Source organism: Halichoerus grypus, chromosome 14, assembly GCF_964656455.1.
Source record: "Halichoerus grypus chromosome 14, mHalGry1.hap1.1, whole genome shotgun sequence".
Classification (NCBI taxonomy): Eukaryota; Metazoa; Chordata; class Mammalia; order Carnivora; family Phocidae; genus Halichoerus; species Halichoerus grypus.
The window spans coordinates 62,538,614-62,563,187 of record NC_135725.1 but is presented as its reverse complement, the minus strand read 5'-3'; the positions used below and the strand labels follow the sequence as shown (position 1 = coordinate 62,563,187).

General features: G+C 46.9%; 1 protein-coding gene and 1 long non-coding RNA gene across 2 annotated transcripts in view; one reads left to right on the top strand and one right to left on the bottom strand.

Moving 5' to 3' along the window:
• Positions 1-6,599: 6,599 nt before the first annotated feature.
• GALNT12 (polypeptide N-acetylgalactosaminyltransferase 12) overlaps positions 6,600-24,574 on the bottom strand; it is an 83,143-nt gene continuing 65,168 nt past the window's right edge. The window contains exon 10 of the mRNA XM_036074156.2: positions 6,600-9,992. Within this exon, the coding sequence (XP_035930049.1) occupies positions 9,990-9,992 (3 nt within the window). The 3' untranslated portion in view covers positions 6,600-9,989. The remainder of the gene's footprint in view (positions 9,993-24,574) is intronic.
• LOC118524138 (uncharacterized) lies at positions 11,167-17,103 on the top strand. The gene is made up of 3 exons (XR_004911451.2): positions 11,167-11,235; positions 11,382-11,456; positions 16,449-17,103. It is a non-coding gene; the product is annotated as an uncharacterized LOC118524138 (long non-coding RNA).

Genomic DNA, 24,574 nt, shown 5'->3' with positions numbered 1-24,574 from the left:
CTCTCCCTCTGCTGTTCCCCCTGCTTGTGCTCTCTCCCTCTCTCTCTCTATCAAATAAAAAAATAAAATATTTAAAAAATAAAAATAAATAAAGTTCTTTGCAGGGCCCAACCTTACTCACTGCTCTCCAAGAGTCCTCACTCCTGAAAGGGGAGATGCTGTCCCATGAGGTGGAACAGGCCTACTCCGTTCACCTTCTGGCTCCAACATCTCCGAGCTGAGCGCGTGACCTTGAACAAGGCACCTTGCCTCTTAGAACTTCCTTTTCCTCTTCTGTAAAAGGGGGTGTTATTCCTCCCCTGCCCAGGTCCCAGAACAGCGCTGGGTCTCAAATGAAATGGTAGATGTGGAAGGACCTTGCAAACTGTAAAGTGCATGCACAAGTATGGAATTAGAAGCTGCAGAGGTGATAAAGGAAGAGTTTGCTGAAGACAAATACTGCCGGCCCCCTCAGCACTCAACAGCCCTGTGGTTTGGCAAAGCCAAAGCCTGTGCAGCTGGTGGGAGGTAGGTGGGGCTTGGGGGAGAATTCTCAGGGTGTGTGGTCTGAACCTTGCTGGGGAGCAGCCTGCGGGGCAGAGGGAACTCAGAGATCCTGCCAGGCAGAGCCACGGGCATATGCCATCCCAGGTGGGAGCCATAGGCTCGGGGAACCCCTCTGCTGCCCTGCTTGCTGACTGGCCCAAGGTGCTCTGGGATCACCAGAAGTGAAACAAGCTCTCGTCCCAGCTGCCAGTTCACAAGAAGACCCTGGGCAAGACCCTCACTACTTTGGCCTTAGTTCTACAACACAAGTGGCTGGTTCTCAACCATCCCACCGCCCCTCTGATTATGCCTCCTACATCTAGTACATGCATCCGAAAGTTTTCTCTACCAAGAGCCTTCCCTGAGTAAGGACGAATGTGTTTGCCCTTTTGCAATTCTGACAAACATACAACTGAGCTCTAGGAGACTGTCTCCGAGTGGCTGAGGGTTGGAGCTAGGGAATCAGTCTGCCTGGATTGGAACCCTGGTTGACTGTGTGTGTGGTTGCAGGCAACTTGGACCCGCAGGTTCTCCATCTGCAAAATAGAGATCATAAAGCTTTCCCACCTTACTGGGTTGGGGATTGGTGAAATGATGTGTGTCAAGGGCTTTGCCCCCAGCTCCTGGCAGAGGATACTCAGTGAGAAGCTGTTATTGTGTCTAGCAACACCTGCGTACAGAGGACCACCCTGAGTTGGTGTCAGGAAAACACAGAGACACCTAATATTGTTAGGGGCCTGTGAGCGCACACACACACACACACACACACACACACAGGCTATCTACTGTGTCTTTTGGGCTTGTGGAAAAGCTGGAAATAGTCTGAGGACCCCCCAGCACCCAGGGCCCCTAGTCTGGGAACTACTGACGGAAAGAGTCTGAAAGCTTCTTCTAGCTCTGACAGCATCTTAGTTATGCTGAAGGTCAGCCCAAACTCTTAAAAGCAATCCATGTGGTCAGTGGCAGCTGGGCAGCGGTGAGTCCAGGGGAGACCCCAAGAGGAGCCACCACAGCCCAGAGTACTATCTCCAGGGCCAGGGCCCCTGGAGAAGTGTCCCACATCAGAGGGAAGCTTGCAGCCTCCTGTTCAGCTCATCCAGGAAATGAATCTCCACACCCCCTCCCACCTCTCTGATCTGAAAAGGCCAGGAGAGAGGAAGTGGTTATTTCAAAGGCTGGGTGAGCCCCCTTTGCAGAGGGATCAGAAAGTCTGAGCCTTGAGTCCCCCAAGGAACTGCTGAAAGAGAGAACTTTGCCTGTTTCCTTCTCTTCATGTCCCCTTTCCTCTCTTTGCAGGCTTGTTCTAAATATATATCTTAGAGGTCAAGATACAGGATGGCAAGGAACAGGAACTAGCAACCAAAGGTAGAGAGAAAACGCAGGAGCTGGGCGGGGTGGGAGTGACTGGGGGGGGAGGTCAGCCATGCCGGTGAGATCGTCCAGGGCAAAGGCCACAGCTGATGGGAATGCTGCATTACACTCCCGTCTGTGATGCCTTCACACCCTTCTCTCTCTCTGGGTGCTCCCACCATCCCCAAGACAGCCAAGGCAAGGCTTCTTATTCCTTTTGCATGGAGGGAGAAACTGAAAGCTGGAAAGGAGGCAAAAACACTAAAATCAGAGCTCACTTTTATTGAGCCCTTACTCATTTGCCAATAGGCACTAAGAACTTTGCATGTATTAGCTAACACATTAGGATATATTTGATCCCCACGAGAATCCTACAAGGGAGGTACTATTACTACTAAACCCAATTACAGATAAGGAAAGTAAGGCACAGCGATATCAAGTAACTTCTGTTCTGTCCGACAGCAGAGCCCACACTTGTGTAATCACTGGCTATGCCAGCCCTGCCCAAGGACCACAAGAGTCAGAGGAAGGGCCAAGAGCCAAGCCAAGTTCAGTGCTACATCCCTGCCACTCCTCTGTGGTCAACATAAGGATGGGCTATTCTAGCCATCAGATCTATACCAAAAAAAAGGACCAGCTGTGTGAGAGGGAGGTAGCTCTCCATCACTGAGGGGCATCCTAGCCCAAACTACATGATCACTTGGGGAGGGGTGTTATGGAGGTGATTGGGGTGGGCCCTAATGTTCTTCCCAGACACGAGCCTCTACCTTCCAGGCTGGAAGGAGATAGTCACTGAAATTGCTGAGCAAACCTCCAAAACTGACTTCTAGGTCCCATTTTTCCTTTCCATTTCGTGTCATTCTTTGCTCTCCCGTGCTACAATTTCCTAAGAGCCTCCTATGTGCTAGACACTGGGTCATAGAAGATGGATCGGACAGACACAGCCCCTGCCCTCCTGGAGCTTCTGCCCAGTGACCCACACAACCCAGGGGCCTTTCTGGAACTTCCTCTACGAAACCAAGATTTCCCACTCTGGACCTTGGCTCATTCTGCTTCCCTGCCACCCATGGCTCATGCTGAAATGAAACCCAGCTCAGACGCCCTTCCTGGTCTTCCCCACACTGGCACCACTCCTGCCAGGCTCCTGGACCACTGCAAGGCGTTTGTGGACCTCATGGGCAGCCATGCTGACCTATTCTGAATTTCCGGTAGATGGCGTGGGGATGGCGGGTTCTTGCACAAGACCACAAGCTCACGGACAGCAGGGATCGTGTCCTACCTTGGCTTTCCAAAGCTGGGCATCCCGACACAGGTAAGATACTCATTCGCTCACTCACTCATCCAACACGTATCCCTGAGCACCGAGGATGTGGCAGGCTCTGTGCTGCCTCTGGGTTTACGTCAGCAAACAAAACAGGCCCGGAGCCCTGTCCTCGCTGACGTTCCAGCGGCAGCTGCTCGGTGGACAAATCAATGACTGAATGAATAGGCATTGAATAGTGAAAACTCCTTTTGAGACCCTACACCTAGAAAAAGGTACATTTTAGGACTATTCATATAGCCACAGGCCACATATTTATCTAAACTAAGTGAGCTCCTGAAGGAAGCCTACCTTCCTCTGCAGTGTGAGTGTTTAAAAATCACCGGAAAGAGACTGTGTTGGAATTAGTCTTTGCAAGAGGACCCAGCTTGGGGGATCCAAAGCCTTGAGGTATTAGTCGGAGGCTCGGATAAAAAAAAATAAACTAAGCTTTGGAGTCACAGAAATAATTCAATTTGAGGAAACACCAGGCTGAGGGACAGTAATAACAAAAATAATCATAGTGAACACTTACATAGCACAGACGGTGTGCCAGGCCCGGGAGAAATCCCTGGTTCCCGACAGATGACGAGGCTGTGTTGGAAGGAAGGGGAGGCCATGAGAAGGGTGACCCTGACTGGAGCGGTCTCTCGAGATTGGACCATTGTTCACTTGGGCTCCTCCTGTCCCGTGACTCTCAGCAAGCTTTCCAGCCGGGGCCTTTGAAATTCCCAGGACTTCAATAGCAGAAAAGACAGGTCTTCACAAGTGAAAGGAAATTTGATTCCCTAAAACAGAAAAACTGTGCTCAGGGAAGGAAATTCCCGGAACTATGGAGAAGTCTTTACTCCCTGAAAAGAAGATGACAAAAATTACATGGATTGAGCACCTATTCCAGGCCAGGCATGGTGCTGGGGCCCGATGTGAACTGTCATTTACTCACTGCTGGGCGCTCTTCTAATGTGAGGCCACAGCCAGGAATGAATGCAATAGATACTGCCAGCCCTGACATGCAGCCAGGATGTCCCTATGTAACTGTCCCACTTGTTAAAGTATTTACATGTTCTGTGCGAGCCGGTACAGAGCAGCTGCCCCGAGCCCCGGGGTGCCCCACTCCCTGCCCCAGCTGCCCCAGGCCCTCTTCCCATCCTGCCCCCCCACCTCTCCTATGATCCAACTACTCAGGAGTTGACTCTAGCCCAACTGGGAGCCTAGAAGACCTGGCTTCCATCAGTGGCCCAGTCTGATCTGATTGTCCAGTGCCTGTTAAATGTTCTGCTTATCACGCCTTGCCTGGCTCTCATGGATCTTCCAAGCCAATGGGTATCTCACTTAACCCCTAGCAGCCTTGTGAGGGGGAACCGTTGGCCCTCTCAGACTCCTTCCACCTACTCAAATGCCATTGGCCCCATGCTTCCTTCCACATCCACTGCCTTCTTATTCCTCACCATGTCCTCCAGTGATTTGGCTCCGGTGATCTGGTTTCCTACCTACTCACACCCCCTGAATTTGTTTCTCCGGCCTGGACCTCTCTCCTGAGTTGGCCCTACGGCCAACTGCCTCCTGGCTATCTCCCTGGGAAGTCCTGCTGCCACCTCAAGCCCAAGCTCTCCCCAAATCACTGAGGTCAGCTTCTTGCCCAGACCTCTCCTCCTCCCCCCAATCCTGCAGCGTCCCCCATTTCTCTCATTCACACAGGCACGTATTCATGGCAGAAACTCCCATAGAGCATCCCTGATGTGCTAGGCATGGCGCCTGACGCTGAAGATGAGGAAGGAACCAAGATAAACCTTCAAGGAGCCTGCAGTCCCTCCGGCGCCCTAGCTAGAAACCTGAGCATCACCTCCGACTCCCCCTTCCCTCACCCCTGCAGGAATGTGAAACAAGTCCCACAGTTTGCGTCTCTCCCTCCATCTCCACTGCTAAAGCCCAATCCTGGACCCTCATCTCTCTCACTGAGGTGACCACCAGCCCCCTCATCCTCCCTCCTGCGGGTCACTCTCCAGTTCTCTGCAAATAGCCAGAGGGGCATCTCTAGCACACATCAAAATCTGCCCTTTCCTTAGTTTAGAGCCTTCCATGGCTCCTCATTGCCCTCAGGAGAAAGTCCATGCTCCCTGGCCTGGCATTCAAGGCCCATCCTGACCTCTCTTGCTCCAACAGGGTTGGCCTAGAAGGAAATGAGCTGTGGGTGGTGAGGCCATTTAGTCCCAATGACTTGCTGACTCCTTATCAGCCAGGATACACATGCACACAGACCCCCCACACACAGAGACACACAGGTACAGACACGCACACACACTCATGTGCACCCTGGGACGTGAACAAGCAAATCTATTTATCCTGACGTACAGGCATATCGATGTACTTGTCACTTAGCCAATAAAAATGCAAGGTGCCCAATTGAACAACACTTTTTTTTTTTTTTAAGATTTTATTTATTTATTTGAGAGAGAGAGACACAGTGAGAGAGGGAACACAAGCAGGGGGAGAGGGAGAGGGAGAAGCAGGCTTCCCACCAAGCAGGGAGCCCGACGTGGGACTCGATCCCAGGAACCTGGGATCATGACCTGAGCTGAAGGCAGATGCTTAACGACTGAGCCACCCAGGCGCCCCTGAACAACAAATTATTTTTTAGTGTATTTGGGACATACTTAGGCTAAGAAATAATTTGTCTTTTATCAAATTCAAATTTAACTGGGTATCCTGTATTGTACTGGGTGACCCTATAAATCGAAAAAGACTTACAGGAACATCGACCCCACAGAGAACACAGCTTACATACTGGATACATATTACACACTTAGAGTTCGGTTCATGTGTGAATCTGTACCTCACGCTGTCATGCCTCCACGACTAATGGGCATCTCACCACCTGAGACTGAACCATGGCAGGGCCACAACATTGGCCGGCTGTGGAGAGCTCTTCAGGGAAATGTTTATTCTGTGAATCAATGCCTAATTGACAGGAATTCCTGGACATTCAGCTCCAGGAATGTTGTGTGCCCGGAGTAATCCCTGCAGCTTCCACTGAGCACAATGCCCTGTAGGGATAACAGTGGAGAGGGATCTGTGGGACCTGAGCCTCTAAACCTGACTTCAACACATTTGTACTGTGTGTCTTTGGGCAAATCACTTAACCTCCCTTAACCTCTATTAGCTCATCAGTATAATGGAAATGTTCCCCTAATAAACCAACTCCTTAGGGTTAGGGTGAGAATCACTAAATGACATAATGTGTATGAAAGACTTTTTAATTTTTTTTTTAAGATTTTATTTATTTATTTTGACAGAGACAGAGAGAGAGGGAACACAAGCAGGGGGTGTGGGAGAGGGAGAAGCAGGCTTCCCGCTGAGCAGAGAGGCCGATGCGGGGCTTGATCCCAGGACCCTGGGATCATGACCTGAGCCGAAGGCAGATGCTTAAGGACTGAGCCACGCAGGCACCCCTGAAAGACTTTTTTAGAGTTTGGATAAAAATTAGTATTTGTACACTCTTACGGTCAAGGCACAAAATCAAACAAATGCTAAGTGCAATTGGATTCAGGAACAGAGTGGCCCCTTGGGTTGTAAGTGAAACACAGAAGAGGAAAGGGAATAAAACATTGAAACAATTAAATTCAGGCAATCAAAGAGGGTGGGAGGAAACTTTTGGGGGTAAAGGATATGTTTATGGCATAGATGGCCGTGATAGTTTCATGGATGTATACTTCTCTCTAAACTCATCAGACTGTATACATTAAACATGGACAGCTTTTTGTATGTCAGTCACACCTCAATAAAGTGGTTTTTTTTTTTTAAAGACTTTATTTACTTATTTGACAAAGAGAGACAGCAAGAGAGGGAACACAAGAAGGGGGAGTGGGAGAGGGAGAAGCAGGCCTCCCGCTGAGCAGGGAGCCCGATGTGGGGCTCGATCCCAGCACCCTGGGATCACGACCCCAGTCGGAGGCAGATACTTAACAACTGAGCCACCCAGGCGCCCCAATAAAGTGGTTTTACAAAATAATAAAGTCAGGCATTAGCATGAATTAATCACTGTAGAGTCACATCCTAAATAGGTTAGGTTCTAAATTTAGCACATATGGGAAAAATACTGTGTATGTTCAAAACACTTTGAAACCATCTAGGATTGCATATACGATGTTGTCCAATGTCAAAAATAATTCTTATGCACACTGGAAATTGAGGACCCCTGAAATAGAATGAAGGCAGGAATGAAAGGAACTTCTATATGCAAATGTCTGGGCATTTTCTGCTTTTACAATGACTCTCAAGTCTCTAGTGAATCGGGGTGGGGGGGTGGAGAATTTCAGAATTTCTGCTTATCTACTCTCTGTTCTTTTGAAAACATTGAGTTTCTATATGGTCGACATTAGCATTGTCCAGCAATATTTCAATTTTTTTCCACCTGCGAGCACAATGGAGTTGGACATCCCTGCTTCCTTGAGCATAGGGGAGACCACGTGACCTGCTTGGGACAGTGAAATGTGAACTGACATGCGTTGCAAGGGGGCAGGTTCATTAAAGTGCTGGTAGGCAATTCTTCACCTTCTCCTCCCCCTGCTGCAGTGACCAACAACATTCCAGATGGTGAATTCTGAGTATCCAAGAGAGGCCAGTGTGGGGCAGAGACCCCACCAACCCACAATGGATGTGTGGCATGAGTGAGAAATGACCGTCGGCTGTTTTAGGCCATTCGTATCTGGGAGCTTGGTGTTTCTGCAGCAAACCCCAGCTCAACCTGACTAATGTGCTTCAGAATCCTAGTACACATAAATAGATTTGTTTGTTGTGGTGAAGATTTTTTTTTTTTTTTAAGTGGCTTTACATCTTATAGAGGGAGGAAAGTTCTAAGTCAGTTGGTAAGTTCAGTGAGCCTGATGCAATCTCACTGCACTTATGCACTGCCCATGTTCCTTCCAGACAGACTCTGTAGCAGCTCATCAAGTCAAAATACATATTGGCAGCTCATAGAGTCAAAATACATACTGGCAAACAGAGTAGCTAATACAACGATGGAGGAGAGATGGGGATCCATTCAGAGAAAACGGAAGAGGACTGCACCTGGAAGCTTTGCCAAATGGCAGGAATGAAATATTGTATCACGGGTCAGTGAAAGCATGCAGGAGTGGGTAATAGAAGAAATCCGTACCAAGAGGCTCTGGACCAGAGGGCTGGAAGGGAACCGTGCTTCCTGAATGCCTGCTGTGCGTCAGATAGTGTGCTACATGCATCGAAAATACAGTTTCTGTACTTATTAGTCTCACTAAAGCTCAATGAAGCCGAAACTGAGGCTCAGAGAGGTCAAATAAGTTGCTAGAGGTCACACAGTGGCAGAGTAAGCTTCAGAGCCATGATGGCCTTGCTCTTACACAGATGCTCTTATTGGAGTCATAGGGAGGCTGAGTTTGGCGGGATACACCGGCCATGGCAACAGGCTAGCATTCAGCTCCCAATAGCTCAGCTGTGAAGGTCTATCAGAGGGGACCAAGGTGTCCAGAGGGCCAGCCCCACACAGGGCAGCCTTGCTTATGGCCTCCTGCTCGGCACCCCCAAGGGTCCCCGGCTTCTTGGGAGTGTCCTCTGAGGAAGCAGCAGCATTCCAGGCCCAGATGCAGACAGCTGTGTGCTTCTTGCAGCCTTGGGTGACTCATGCTGGGACAAGAAAGCCGCTTCTTTCCTGGATTCCCTGTCCCCAAATCCTAATCTGGGGAAAGCTGCCTTAAGCTCCCCGCACACGAGACTCGGTCTGGGTGGCTGGCACACGTGAGGGGTGGAGGCCAGTGACATCCAGAACAAAGAGGAAATTCAGGGCGGGAGATCATTTTCTCTCCCTGGCACGCCTCCTGCAGCCATCTGGCTGAGGGGGCTGTTGTTCAAACCTCTGGATCGCGGACTGTTTGTTTTTCAGGAGTTTGCAGCTGATTATTTTCATCAGATTCCCTACAACCCACTGCGCTGGCTCCCTTTGCAGGCAAACCTGCGTAGCCAGCGCGTCCTCCCGGCCGGGTTCACAGTCCCCTCACAGAGAAGCAGTCGCCGCGCTCTTCCCTAACCGAGGAAGGGGCCCTGGGCCAGGATGGGGCCTTCGCCTCTGGATGCGTGGGCCAGCCCGCCAGATGTTCCGGCTGATGTCAACTGGAGAGACTGCAGTGAGAGGGGCATTTGAGAGATCGGAAAGCCCCTGGTGGCCTGACCAGCTCCAGTGGCCATCCCAGCTCTGAAAAGGCAGCGTCAGCCTTTTCTGAGCATCTCCAGAGAGGGGGAATGTGAAGATCTCAGAGAGGCCTGTTACTCTCGCTGTAGGGCAGCTGGGCCTCCGTTTCCTCCTCTGGGGGTGGGGGACAGTCAAGTTTTAGGTCCCTGGGCTAATGCATATGCATACATATGCATACACACGTAATGATACAGGTAGAAGGCCCAAGGCCATGTCTGTACATAGCAGGTTCGCAGTAAATACCATGAGTTCTCTTCTTTCACCTCTTCAAAGATACGAGGCCCTGGCCTTTCTGCTCCACGGCTTCAAGCACAAGCAGGAGGGCTGGTGGTCCTCACCATGGGAGACAGGGTGCAGAGACTGAGGACTTCCCTTCCAGATGGGATAAGAACGTGATAAGTCTGTGTCTCCATAGTAACTGGGTGATAACTCTTCACCCAGAAAATCGAATTCAAATGGTTTGGTAAGATGTGAGCTCAGTTACTCAATATGCCTTCTGGACGTCGGCCTGTCCGTGGGGATCGGAGAGATGGACCCAGGCAGCAGGGCGGGGGCAGAAACCGGTTGTTTGGCATGAGGGAAGACGCGTCTCCTCTACTGCAGGAATCACAAAAAGCTCTGTGTGAAAGTCGGGCAGCCCCTAACCTAAGAATCTGAGTTATGGCAATTTCTAAACCAAACAGTGTTTTTCATTCTTTGTATCTTAACTTCTCAGAACTCCTCACTTTTGGTAGTAAGAGAAATGGCTCCCCACTCCCAGCCCTCTCTTCTCCCCGCAACTGAGGCGGCCCCAGATCCGTGGCGCTGCCTTCCTTCGGGGTGCTCAGACGGCTCAGCTCAGGTGGGCCTGGCAGCTGGGCCAGGAGGGAAGGGCTTGATACCAGTCCTGGCCTTGCAGCCCATTTCCTCAGGATCACTGGAGTCCCTAACCCAGAGACTTGAATCCTGACCCCAAGCCTCAGGCCTATGGCTCCCGGACTTCCTCAGAAGCCACCCACTTCCCTAGAACCTCCATAGTGCCCACTCCTCAGCCACTGGTCACTGCTCTGGCCGCTGCAGGCCTCTCTGTGGACCTCCAGACACCACTGCTTCCAGGCCAGCCCCACACGGAGCCCCATGCCATGCGGCTGAGCTGACCCACACTGCTTGCCACACCTCTGCTGGCATGGCTATGGTGCCCCTGGGGTCCTTCCTTACCTGAGCAGCCCACTGTTCACAGGACAAGAGAGCTTTAGGAACGAGCAAATGACAATGTAGAGCGAGAATTGCAGTGGATATGCACAGAGCATGGAAAGGTCGTCTTAGACGGGGAGAACACACTCTACCCCAAGGTGTGGGAAGGGAGCTCTGGGGAGGAAACGTGGTCCAACTAGGAGTTTAAAAGCAGAATAGGAGACCAGACTGGGACAGCCAGCTTCTCATTAATTCAATGGTCACTTCTATCTTCACCATAATTTGTCCCTTTTGTGGCTGTCTTCTTCTAATTCACTTAGTTTTGCCTCTGAACTGCAAAGTCAAGGCAGAATCCTGTCCTAAGTTAAAAACTCTGGATTTTCTTTAGTAGAATAGCTAGTAAGGGAGCCCTGGGTGTGGAATCAGAAGCCCCTGGGGGAAGCCTTGCATCTCTTGATCTTTAGAAGTGACTCTCACCACTCTAAACCTCAGTTTATTCATCAGAAAAGCAGAGAAAATAATTCCATCCAGGCCAGTTGCGCAGTTCAGATGAAGTAATGTGTGTGAGGCCACTTCATGAATGGGCAGCCCCTCTGCCCATTGGAGAATTTGTCATGGCAGCAAGACCTTCCCATGGGCTGATCCAACTGCTTCCCAAGACATGGAGGTAGCTACGAGAAAAATCCTAAATCTTTATTTCCCCCTGTTTGCGTGCCTATGATTGCTGGGTTTGCTGGGCAACATGTACCTTACAAATGAGCTTCTAGCAGGCCTGGCATCTTGTACCTACGTGCTCCTGCAACTGTTTTTCAGCAGAGAAATCCCACCTGAGCAACAAGAATACACACCCAAGGTCCCTCAGAATAAGCTTCTGTGTGTGCCAGATCGGTGAGTCCAATGGCAAGGTGTGGGTGGTTGGGGTGTCACTTTAAAAAAAGGCAGGAGGGAGGAAGGAGGGAGCTCTGTTTGAGGGGAAGGGAAATGCTCACACTTGCCCAAAGCTAAAGAAATCTTGGCGAAGGTAGCAGGTATATACACGCTGCTGACCTGCTCCCGACCTCTCCAAGGGAGGCCCAGGGAAGGAAAGCTCTGGAGGGGAAACCAGAGCTGGAAGTGGCTTTCAATTACTTTTCAACTGCTGGCCATGGAAAAACAGGAAGACAGCATTCAAAGCAGGGAGCTCTCGTAGGTTGAGGTTCTCAGAGCTGGTGGGAGCCCCACTGACGTTGGTGGGGGAGGGGACACCAGCAGGGAGACACTCCAACCCTGAACCTGCTGACAGAGCCCCATCCTGAGCTTGGCCTGAACTGAGGGGACAGAAGGAGAAATGTTGGATTTGAGCCCCAGATGAGTCCCTTCTACCCTGCGAGCCTCAGTTTCCCCTTGTGTGCAGCTGGAGGATGGGACTGTGCCATCTCTAGGCATCCTTCCCAAACTGACTTGTGTGGTCTCTGATGCAAATGTCCCATGAAGAAACTCAGGGACCGGAGGAGGGTGCCTGGTCACTGAATTCCACACCCCTCCTCTCTGTCCGCTGGATTTCCCGATCAGCATCCATACTTGTTTACTGAGTTCCTAACAAAAGCAGGCTGCTCCCCAACACTGACACAGGTCTGCAGAGTCTGTCCACCATGGCGTCCTGTTCACTCCTCCCAACGGTCCCATGAAAAAATAACCATAGCCACGGCTGATTGATATTCCGTGCCAAGCAGTATTCTCAGCCATTTACGTATTTCATTTTACTTAATCCTCACCGTCCTAGGAGGCTTAGGTACTACTGTCCCCAGTTTACTGATGTCCCCTTGCCCTGCCACACATGAGCCGGTCCACAGGGCTCCTCTAGATGCCCATTGACCCGGAGCCTCTGAGCCTGACCTGCATGCTCTCCACTGGAGCTCTAGCCGCCCTGGGCTGGCTCCCGCCTGTTTGCCTTGGGCCTATATGTCCTCCCAGCTGTCCTTGGCTCTGGTCTCCCTCCTACAGGAGGACAGTCTTGAGAAATCATTTTCCTGCTGCAGCAGGTAGAGGCCACTTGGGTGGGCTGGGTGCTGAGGAAGATGCTGAACTACTTTCCACAGGTCTGCTCCTCCCCAGAGGAGGGCTGGCTCCCAGGGCAGCCTGACAAGTGTCTGTTCTAGAAACTTGGCCGAATGTTCTTCCTTCCTCGCTGGCTCAGAGGATTTGGGGTCATGTCTGCTGGGCTCAGCCCTCCACCTGTGTCCTAGATCTGAGGACCGCCCTCTCCTGCACAGCCTCTCCTCCCTGGCAGCCCCCCCACCCCACTCCCCCTCTGCTGGCTCCTTCCCATCCACTGCAGCTGAAGTGCAGCGGAGAAAGCCCAGACAAGGAGTCTGAAGACGGAATCAAATCCAGCCCTGCCATTTATCAACCGCATGACTCTAGACAAGCCACCCAGCTACGCCTCGGTTTCCCTAATGGAAGTTGAGGCTATGAAGGCGATGGATGGGATAGTACATTCTCTCCAGTCTGATTTCAACTACTCCCATCTTGCTGCCTCTGCTCCATCCCGATCTGTTTCCTGCCCGTGGATTATCTAACAAATTCACTCACTAGACAGCCCAGGCACAGAGGACATGGGCCCTGCTATCAAGGTGTCCATCGTCTAGTGCATCAGGGAGACAACAAACGGGATTACAAGACAATGTCCTGAGAACTGTGATGTCAGAGGCGAGAGTGCTGAGGCAATGGGATGAAAAGTGTCTAACTCGGGCCTTGGGTTCCTGCAGAGGCTTCCCAGAGGAGAAGACATCAAGCTGGGAACCGAGGGCTGGTAGCAATCAGGTCTCTGAAGGAGGGTTAGAGTATTCCAGGCAGAGGCAACAGCTTTACCACGGCCCGAAGACAACAGAGGGTGAGCAGGTTAGGGGACATGAATGTGATTTGATTTGGTCAGACCACAGAATATACGCATGCATGTGGGCGTGTGTGTGTGTGAGGGGGGTACGCCTGCGTGTGCCTGCGTGTGCATGTGCATGCACACTGGAGTACAAGAGGACAGAGAGGCGAGCCTGGAGAGGTGGGCACGCACTGGCTCATGCAGAATAAGACTCTAGGTATTATACGGAGAGCAATGGGGCCTAATGGGGGAATTTTAAATAGGGAAGGGACATGGTCAGGAGCGTATTCTGAAAAGATCCACCTGTCTGCCACGGGCAAAGGGGGACCTGATTGAAAAAAGAAAAGATTAATAATAGTAAGCGTCTTTGAGGATGTGGAGCCACTGGAACGCCCATACTCAGATACACTGAGAAACGCACGTGTAACCTGCCCTACCCTGTAAAGAACCATTTGCAATACCTAGTAAAGTAGCAGATCTGTTTACTCTTGACCGAGCAACTCTGTTTCTTGGGGGACATGTGTGAGGATATTCACCACAATGCCATTTGTAATAGTGAAAATAGAAATGACCTAACCAGGCATCTGGTAGGGGAGCAACTCTATAAACAATGATTAATTCTTATAACAGAATCTACATGATGATTAAGTGAGTGAACTAGATCTTCATGTAGCAAGGACAAATCTGAAAATACAATGAGCAGTGGAGGGAAAAAAGGCAACTTGCAAAAGAACATGAACCTAATACCATATGGTTTGTGGGTCATCAGTAGAAAGGTAGAAAAACACACGTGGGAATAAATCACATCCACTTTAGGATAATGTTTACTCTGTGACGGAGTGTTAAAGGATAGGGTGGGAATGTAGCTGAGATGATAATGTTCTCTTTCTGTAAAAGACAGAGCTAAAGTGAATATGGTGAAATGTTATCTATTGAATCAAAATTTATTATTTGCTGTACTTTTTTTATGTGTTTGAAGTGTTTTTTCAATTAAATTGACAACAGATTGGTGGAAAACAAGACAAGGAGGGGATATCTGCTGGAGAGGCTTAGGCTGTGTCCAGGGGAGGGGTGCCACTGAGCCAGACCAGAGGAGGGCCCGGAGGGGATGGAGAGAAGTGGATGTCAGTGAACAATACTCAGGAAGTAGAATCGGTACAACTCCCTGCCCACTGCAGTGTCTTCCTTCCTTCTCCTCGCTCTATCCTTGGGTACTAATCAGAGTTCTGCCTCCAGGAAGCTTCCTCAACTACTCTACTTCTCAGAGATCTCTCTACTCTGACATTCTTTCCCTACTCTGAAGCCCTCACCATCTTGGTTCACTCATTTGCAACAATGCCTGAACTTGTGGTGTCTATATGTCTCATCTCTCCAGTAAAACCCAAAGAGCCAGAACCGTCTCTCACGTTCTTGATGGCTGTGCCTCCAGGCCTATGTGGCTAATTGCTGAATCATGGGGCCTCACACAATGCCAGACCCATGGTCAGTGCATGAAAAATTCTAGTTGAATGAATAAATGAACAGATAAGTGAGTGATTAAATGAGTTCCAGAAAGAACTGTTGAAGAAATACCAAGAGGCAATGTGGCAGCCCTGAATAAGCAGTAACTTTGGTAAGTCACTTAATCTCTCTGAATCCATTTCCCCACCTATGAAATGGAGAAAACACCCATCTTTCAGGATTAATGCTTATGGATATTATATACTGCTTATATATACCTATGGACATTATATGTTATGGAGATTATATCCATAATATATCTCTAAGAATGCCTATCATTTCCTCCCCAACCACACTCATGTTTCATAGAATTTTCCTTGTCCCTAGCCCAGAAAATGTAGCCTTTTATACCAGGTGACCGACCCAGTCCCTTCTGCAGACAGCTGATGGAGCTCCAATTCAAGCTGGGCCAATGAGACTGTCCCTCCCAAGAATTTGAACTACAAAGACCTAGTCAATTGGCATGCCTTCATCAAACATTTGATGAGCAGCCTCCTCTAACCATGCCCTGAGCTTGCACAGCTGTGTATTTTAGCCAATGTGCTACAATGCAAGATGAGAGCCTGGGAACTGGGGGCAGGGATGGGGTGGGGTGGGGAATAGGATGCCATCTCTCTCTCCTGCCCCGTACCACAAGCCACTTTGTAGGGCTTTTTGGGACAAGGCTTCTCTCTTTCACAAAGCGAGTCCTGACTTGCTCTTCCCCATAGCACTTGGTCTAGTGCCTGACACTGAGAAGGTGTTCCAGTAACATGGATGGAAATGAATTGTGTTGGATTTGAATGGAACTAGACCAAGACTCATGAGGGAGAGAAAGCAGGCTGGTTGAGTGCAGACAAATCCAAATCCTAGGAGGCATGTTTTGAGCAATTAGAGACGTTTAACTTGTGGCAGAAAAAGCTTGTGGAGAGCAAATGGGAAAAGGGATCTGATGTTCTTTGTGACTAAGAGAATCAAATGTGGCATCATACTGGGAAAAATTGTGTCAGACCAGCTCATAGACATAATGGGTTGTCTTGTAAGGCCCCCTGTTTGGGAGGTGTGCAAGCAGAATCCAGGGGCCATGCAGCCGCTACTCGGGCACTGTATGAGGGGGCTGGGCTAGATGCCCTGCAAAGCTCTTTGCAGATGGAAGTGTCTAAGTTTATGCTGTTATTTATTGGTGCACCCTAGATGAAACTGTTAGTCAAAGTTCTAGTTATTAATGAGACCTCTCAGAAACCTTGGCCATGTGTTCTGAAATAAATATCAGACAAAGAGCATCCATGGAATAACTGTTATGAATTATCATTTCAGTTTTTATTACACAGTTTTATTAATGTTGGATAGAGTTTTAAGCTTTTTTTTTTTGTCCTAAAAATGTTAATGGGTTGCCTGTCAGCTTCAAAAGAAGGAAAATTGCTAACAAGAAAAGTATGTAGTTAGAGTGTTAACCTGGAAGTGGAAAGCAGCAGCAAAGTTCCAGCAGAGGGTCTGGCATGTGCTCAACACATGGACATGTCCTGTTCTTTCCCTTTTTACAGCCTGTCCGAAGTCACCAAGAGGACAAAATCAAGATGAGACCAGGCCAGCTTTGCAGAATCCAGTGGGAGTTTGTTGTCTATGTGACAGCAGCTGACTGAAGAGAGAGAGGCAATTTTCCAAAGTTGTATGTGGAATAAGAAGTCCCCCCGCCTCATAATGATGCCTCCACTGGTCCCCTTCCAATGCTCCTGCCACCATAACAATCCACTCCCTGAATAAGCAGCCCACTCTCAGAAGAGGCAGAAGAAAGTGGAAAGCTTGAGGGGCTCTTTGGGGGCTCCATCCTGCTCCTATCTTCTTCTTGGGCCTTTTGGCATCTTGGTGTTTGCCAATAAGCCAACCCCAGGTAGACCCAGCCATCAACAGCAGGCATGTAATTCCATGCATCCAGCTTCCAGGGTCCACACATCAAAGCTAGAGAAGCATTTACATGGCAAACAGCAATGACGAAGGATCTTATCACCAGACAAATACCTACAACTGTAGTTTTTTTAACCTTGGCTGTGGGAGCTTTTATTTATTTATTTTTTTTTTTTAAAGATTTTATTTATTTATTTGACAGAGAGAGACACAGTGAGAGAGGGAACACAAGTTGGGGGAGTGAGAGAGGGAGAAGCAGGCTTCCGGCGGAGCATGGAGCCCGATGTGGGGCTCGATCCCAGGACCCTGGGACCATGACCTGAGCTGAAGGCAGATGCTTAACGACTGAGCCACCCAGGCGCCCCGCTGTGGGAGCTTTTAAAAACCCAATACCCTACATCTAAAACCATAAAAATCAGAATCTCTAGGGGTCGGACACAGATACCAGCATTTTTACCTTTAAAAAAATGAGATATACTTGACATACCTCGGAAATTTATAGAACCTAACTATACATCTTAATGTATTTTTTTATTAACACATAATGTATTATTTGTTTCAGGGGTACAGGTCTGTGATTCATCAGTCTTACACAATTCACAGCGCTCACCATAGCCCATACCCTCCCCAATGTCCATCACCCAGCCACCCCATCCCTCCCACACCCCATCCACTCCAGCAACCCTATTTGTTTCCTGAGATTAAGAGTCTCTTATGGTTTGTCTCCCTCTCTGGTTTTGTCTTGCTTCATTTTTCCCTCCCTTCCCCTATGATCCTCTGTCTTGTTTCTCAAATTCCTCATATCGGTGAGATCATATGATAATGATCTTTCTCTGATTGACTTATTTTGCTACATCTTAATGTATTTTAACAAATGCATAGGGGCGCCTGGGTGGTTCAGTCAGTTAAGCACCTGCCTTCGGCTCAGCTCACAATCTTCAGGTCCTAGGATCAGCCCGCATTGGGCTCCCTGCTCAGCAGGGAGTCTGCTTCTCTCTCTCTCTCTCTCTCTTTCTCTCCCTCCCTCCCCGTCTGCCCCTCCCCACTGCTTGTTCTCTCTCTCAAATAAATAAATAAAATCTTTAAAAAAAAATGCATAGACCTGTGTAGCTTACACCCCTATCAAGACATGGAACACTTCTATCACCTCAGAAAATTCCCTCCTGTCCCTTCCCAATCAATCCCCATCCTCAGACCTCAAGATGCAACCATTGTTCTGATTTTCCTACCTTGGATTATTTTTGCTTGTTCCAGGATTGGAATTCTATATTAAATATATAGAATATGTTCTATATATATGTAGATACAATGTTCTATATATTATATGTATATATATGTTGGAATTCTAGAATTGGAATCATTCTATAAACAGAATGATACAGTATGAACTCCTTTCCATCTGGCTTCTTTTACTTAGCGTATGCTTTTTAGATTCATCCATATTTTGTATATATCAGTAGTGCATTCCTTTGTCATTGCTTACTTATATTCCATTGTATAGATTAATACAATTCATTGCTCCATTCAGCAGTTGATTTCGGTTGTTTCCAGTTTGCGATGATTCTGAGTAAAGCCTCCATAAACATTCACATACAAGTCTTTGTGACAATATATGTTTTTCTTTCTCTTGGGTAAGTACTTAGGAGTGAGATTGCTGGGTTATATCACAAGTATTTGTTTAACTTTACAAGAAACTTGCAAACTGTTTTCCAAGGTATTCCATTTTACACGCCCACCAGCAATGGAAGAGAGTTCCAGTTGCTCCACATCCATGCCAGCACTTGTTATGTCAGGTTTTTTAGTAACCTTTTTATTTTAGAAACAGTTTTAGATTTACAGAAAATTTACAAAGGTAGCAAAAGACAGGTCTCATGTACCCTGCACCCAATTTCCCTTATTATTAACATCTTACATTGGTATGATATATTTACTACAGTAAGTAAACCATTATTGGTATATTTTTTATTAACTAAAGTCCATTCTTTACTGAGATTTCTTTAGTTTTTTCCTAACGTCTTTCTTCTGTTCCAGGATTCCACCCATGCTACCACATCACATCTAGTTATCATGTCTTCTTAGGCTCCCCTTGCCTGTGATGAGCTGGACAGTTTTGAGAAGTTCTGAGAAGTATGAGTATGTGAAATTTTCCTCAATATTAGACTGGAGTTAAGGATTTTGGAAAGGAAGACCACAGAGGTAATTCTCATGTGTGTCATTCTCATCACATCATCACATCATACCAAGGGTACATACTGTCACCATGATTTATGACTGTTGATGACCTCAATCATGTGGCTGAAGTACAGAGAAAAAAGTCTTCAACATGGCCACATATTTATTTATCTTTTCCAATTCCTTCTGCAGTGTCCAATCTGCTTTATCCACTCCAGTGAATTTTTTAACATTTCAGATATTAGGGTTTTTTTGTTTCGTTTTTTGTTTTTTGTTTTTCCCGCCCCACCCGCTCCCCCAGATATTAGGTTTTTTAGTTCTAGAATTTCTGTTTGGTTCTCTTTTGTCATTTCCATTTCTCTGTTGAGATTCTCCTATCTGTTCACTTATTATGTCCATCTCTTCCTCTTTTTTTAAATCTATGAACATATTGATAATAGCTGTGTAAAGCTTTTAGCTACTAATTCCATCATTTTATCATCTCTGGACCGTTTTATCTAACTGTTCTTTCTTCTAGTTTGGTGCGCATTTCCCTGCTTTTTTGTGTTTCCGATAATTTTTGTTTATTTGCTCGACACTGTTGATACTATATTGACAGTATGGATTGTTACCTTCCTTTAAAGAGTGTCATGTCTTTTGTTTTGTTTTGTTTGTTTTGTTTTGTCTGGCAGGCAGTTAACTTTATTCTAAAGAGATAAAGGCACAGACTTCCTGGGGTCTCAACTGACAGTCTAGGCTACTGAGTGAGGGCTCTCTAATATAGCTAGTCAGAAATCCAGCATCCATCAGCACTGTGAGTCTACCAAAATCTCTGTTGAGCTCGTGCCCTCCAGGAGCTGTTTCCTGATAGGTTTCTCAAGTCTCACTCTGTGCATGTACAGCTTACTACTCAGCAAAAAACATAAGAGGACTCCATGAAAATTTCACATCAATATATTTAAACCTCCTTTAGTGATTCCAACGCACAGCGAAGGTTGAGAACATTGACCATAATTCCCTAATTGTGAAGGAACCGGAAAAAAATGCTCTGGTACCAAAGAAAATGCAGAACACCTGCAGAAGTGGTCTGGGACAAAGTCATGAAGGATGTCGATAAAGGAGCGCTACTCTAAAATGACTCTAATCTGGGAAACATAAAGGAACAGAATCTAAGATAAATCAATGAGTGAAGTTTAGTGTACTTCCTGTTTTAATTTGAGGAGCTACAATACTCTTACTTTGCTTGAGTAGTCCCCTTTAGGACTTTCCTATCACCTAAAATGCAGACACTAAAGTGATATCTGGTTAAAAAGAATTCCTGATGCACTAAAGCCATCAGGTAGAGGAATTTAGATCGACCCTTAGTGAATTCCTATCAGTCGTCAGGTTCCAAGCTCAGAGGGCACAGAGAAGTTTAAGAGGTCAGTCCTGCCCCCCAAGTAGCTCCCAATCTAGTTGAAATCCCAGTAGATGGAGAGCTAAGTGAAATACATTTCAGACTGTGATACGTCCGTAGCATGGCAGGGATACATTCAAAGTGCTTTTAGGAGTGTAAGTTTCTAGCTTTGGGTCTGAAAGTCTTCACAAAGGAAAAGCTTTTAATCTGAGTTCCATTAAGGACAAGAAGGGTGAAGAAGGTGGGGAAGTGAGGAAGGGAAGGATATTCTAGGTAAAGAGAACATATTCAAGGAGAATAAATAGAACATTAAGGGAAATTTGGGAAGTTAAGAGTAGAAGCATAGTATATAGAAAGGCAGAAAGAAGATGACATCACCCTCCCCATTGAGTGAAACGAATCAAATTTAGGAAGTCAAAATAACTTAAAACCAGTTCCTACTGATTTATAATGAATCACACCTTAGTAGATCCTTAGCAGAAGTTTAACAAAGGCCTGTTGTAGTGGGGGACATCTAAACAGACAGTGTACATAGAACCAGAGATGTCTGACCATGTGAATCTAATCTGAAGAATGTAACCTCACTGAAGTCCCACATTGCGTTTTAGCATAAAACTGTGGAGAGTGATCTTTACACATGGGTGGTGATCCTTCACTTGTTATGTATTGGCCCAGGCAAAATCTCTGGGTGGACTGGGAGGCTTGAGGATCAAAGACACTTAGCCAGATGTGTCTTGGAGACCTCCGTGGTCAGTGAATGTGAGTCTGAGGCCTGTGGCTCCCATTTACTACAAACTGTAAAGTCCTGTGATTCCTCCAACCCTCAGTCCCCTCCTCCGTGAAATGGGCACATTAAGGCCTGCTCGCTCTACTCTCTCATGGGATTCTCAGGAAAGACCAAATGACCTACTTTGTGTGGAAAAGCCTTGTAAGGTTTAGAGCCCAATTGTGATGCAAAGGGTTATTATTACTAATAATAAACAAGAAGAATGTGGGACAATGACCAGAACTTCCTGTTGAGACAATAACTCCATGAAACCATTAAGAGAGGTAGGATGTTTGTCAATTCCATAATGAGAGTTATGCGCGGGTATTGTTTCAACATCTCCAGGGAACAAAGGGTTTGACAGTAATAAAGAATGAGCCACTTTGTCCTAAAGATTCTTGTTCTCTTTAGAATCATTTCAATAGCTTTCTATGCCTCCCCCAGGCTTTTCCTGCCTATTCTGCCATGACTGATGAGAACTGAGCATTATTCAATTAATTTTTTCCTTAAAAGAATTTGTCTCTCCTTGTGCTAATACTCCCATAATACAAGTCTGTGAATATGCCGCCCTCCCCCCCCAACCAGGCAGCCCTCAGGCACAATGCTGGGGCCCTGCAGAACTTGATTTCCTCAATGACTTCAGAAGTTTCTTCTAGTTACCAAGAAGAGGAAAATGCGTGCCTGACACCAAACCAGTAGGCCAGAACCTCTTCATTCCCTTCTATCAGCTCAGGATGAGAGGTTTTCCTGTGGATGCCAGTTGGCATTTTTAATTTGTTAAAGAAAAGAGTGTGGGCAAAGCCTTCTGGGGGATACACACTGCCCTTCAGAAATGCAACAGAAGGATTCTTTCTTGTTGGTCTAATGATGCCTGGTGGTGATTTTGATGACCTTTGGGATGTCGTTTTCATGTCCTGGCTTCATACACAGCAGCCGACTGCCCCCCTCCCCCATATCGTGTCACAAAGAGCCTGTGGATTCTGGTCCCACATGGTTGATGTGGGAAATAAAGGCAGAAGGAAATGTAGATAAAATTAAATGTCCTTATCACCTGCAGCCCACTGACAAATACTTGAGGCAGGCAGAATATAATGTTCCTCCAGGAATCTCCCAACTGTCTTAATGTTAATGGCGTGCTAGAGGGAAAACAACCTTGGTTTGACAATAGCAGGGCCTCTGGCATCCTGTGAGTCTTCTTTAGCAGATGAAAATCCTTTTGAAACTTCCCATATCTTTACTTCCCCCAACCCCAAAGTATATAATCAGTTGCCCCTCACAATCCCGGGGCAGCAGCTCCTTCTGAGCATGGGTCTTGTCCCAGTGCTTTAATAAAACCACCTTTTTGCACCGAAGACATCTCAAGAATTCTTTCTTGGCCATCGGCTCCAGACCTCACCCCACCAACACCAACACACCAACATTCAAAATCTACATCATGGTAATCCAAAGCCTTTTCTTGAACTCCTCCAAATTGACACTAAAATAATCAAACTCCTATAATAATGGGGAAAATCAGCATCACCACCAAAACCTGGAAAGCATTCCCTGTGGCTAGAATTTTTAGCACTTCTCAAATTTTAATGTGCCTGCGAATCATCTGGGTATCTTGTTAAAATGCAGATCCTGGGGATGCCTGGGTGGCTCAGTCAGTTAAGTGTCTGCCTTCAGCTCGGTTCAAGATCTCTCAGGGTCCTGGGATCAAGTCCCACGTCGGGCTCTCTGCTCAGCAGGACTGCTTCTCCCTCTCCTTCTGTGTTCTCTCTCTCTCTCAAATTAATAAATAAAATATTTTTTAAAAATGCAGATTCTGATTCAGTAGGCCTGGGATGGGGCCCAAGAAATTGCATTTCTAACAAACTCCTGGATGGTGCTCATACTGCTGGGCCTTGGACCACACTTTGAAGAGCCAGATATCAGAAGACAAATTCTGAGCAGCTCTCTCAGAACTCAAAGGAAGTGGTTAAGGAGATACACATGGAGAAAGAAAAGTTGAAAAGGGAGCCAAGAGCTACAACAGAGCTTCTACATATAGAAAAGAAAAGAACAGGAGTTAGAGAAAAAGGACGGAAGTTGCATGTATGCTTCCACTGCAGAAAAGCTTATTTGTCAAATTCAGCATATTACTCTAGCAAAGCAGAAATGCCACACAATTATTTTGATAAATGACCAAAATCATTTGAGAATATTCAACACTCCATCCTCCTCCTCCTCCTCATTATCACCATCACTGCCATCAGGTGAGAGTAGAATATTTTCTTAAAGTGACAAATGTACTCTAGGTAAAATCAAGTCCAGCAGGATGCTTAGTGGTGAGATCCTAGAGCCATTCCCATTCCCATCAGTAACCAAAGAGATGTCCATGCCTGTCAGTGTGATTAACCCTGTTCTGCAAATCCAGACAGCCAAATACAAAACTGAAATTAGGGGTGATAACAGTGGGGGGTGATGTTCCGTTTCATGTCATCATGGCTTGGACAAAATAGAAGTGTCTTCCACTCTTGCCTAAATTGGACGGAGCAGAGCAGGCTGGCACAGCCGTAATCCCGTGACTCAGGAGACCTAGGCCTATCTGGTTCTCTGTTCAGTCTTCACAGAAAGGGCTCTCCCACGGCAGCTCTGCACTAGCTGGTACGCGTATCTGGTATCTCAGACCTCATGAATATTTAGTGTTTCCTTGGTCCTTCCAGCTCACAGATGCTCTGCTTACTTTATCTAGAATGTCTCACACAACTATTTGCTCCTATTGCTCTCTAAGGCAGAACACAAATTTTTAAATAATATAGCAATACGCATGACATGAAATCTATTTCCTTAACCAATAAAGCTAAACAAAAATAATGAACATATGATAATAACTAGGCATTTTTAAATGAGTGATAATATAAACTTATCCTAACAAATATGAAATTGTATCATAGAAGGGCAAGAAAGTTAACAGTATGCTAGCAGCTGAAAAGAAAAAAGACAGCTCCACGCAGAAAAGAAAGGTCAGAAATAGTCCTGACTATTTATAGAAAGTAGTAGATGCTAAGGCTATTGTTTCCAAATCAATGAGAAAAAGATGTATTGTGATACAATTTGCTAACTACATGGAAAAAAATAAATCTAGGTGCCTACCTCACACCATTTACAGATTCCAGATGAATGAAAGCTAAAAATGTAAAAATGAAACCATGAAAATATGACAGGAAAAGCTGTATGACTTTAAGTAATCTTGGGTTGGAAAATGACTTTTAAACCTGCCAGCAAGAGGCGCCTGGGTGGCTCAGTCCTTAAGCATCTGCCTCGGGCTCAGGTCATGATCCCAGGGTCCTGGGATGGAGCCCCACATCGGGCTCCGTGCTCGGTGGGAGGCCTGCTTCTCCCTCTCCCACTCCCCCTGCTTGTGTTCCCTCTCTCACTGTGTCTCTGTCAAATAAATAAATAAAAATCTTTAAAATAAATAAACCTGC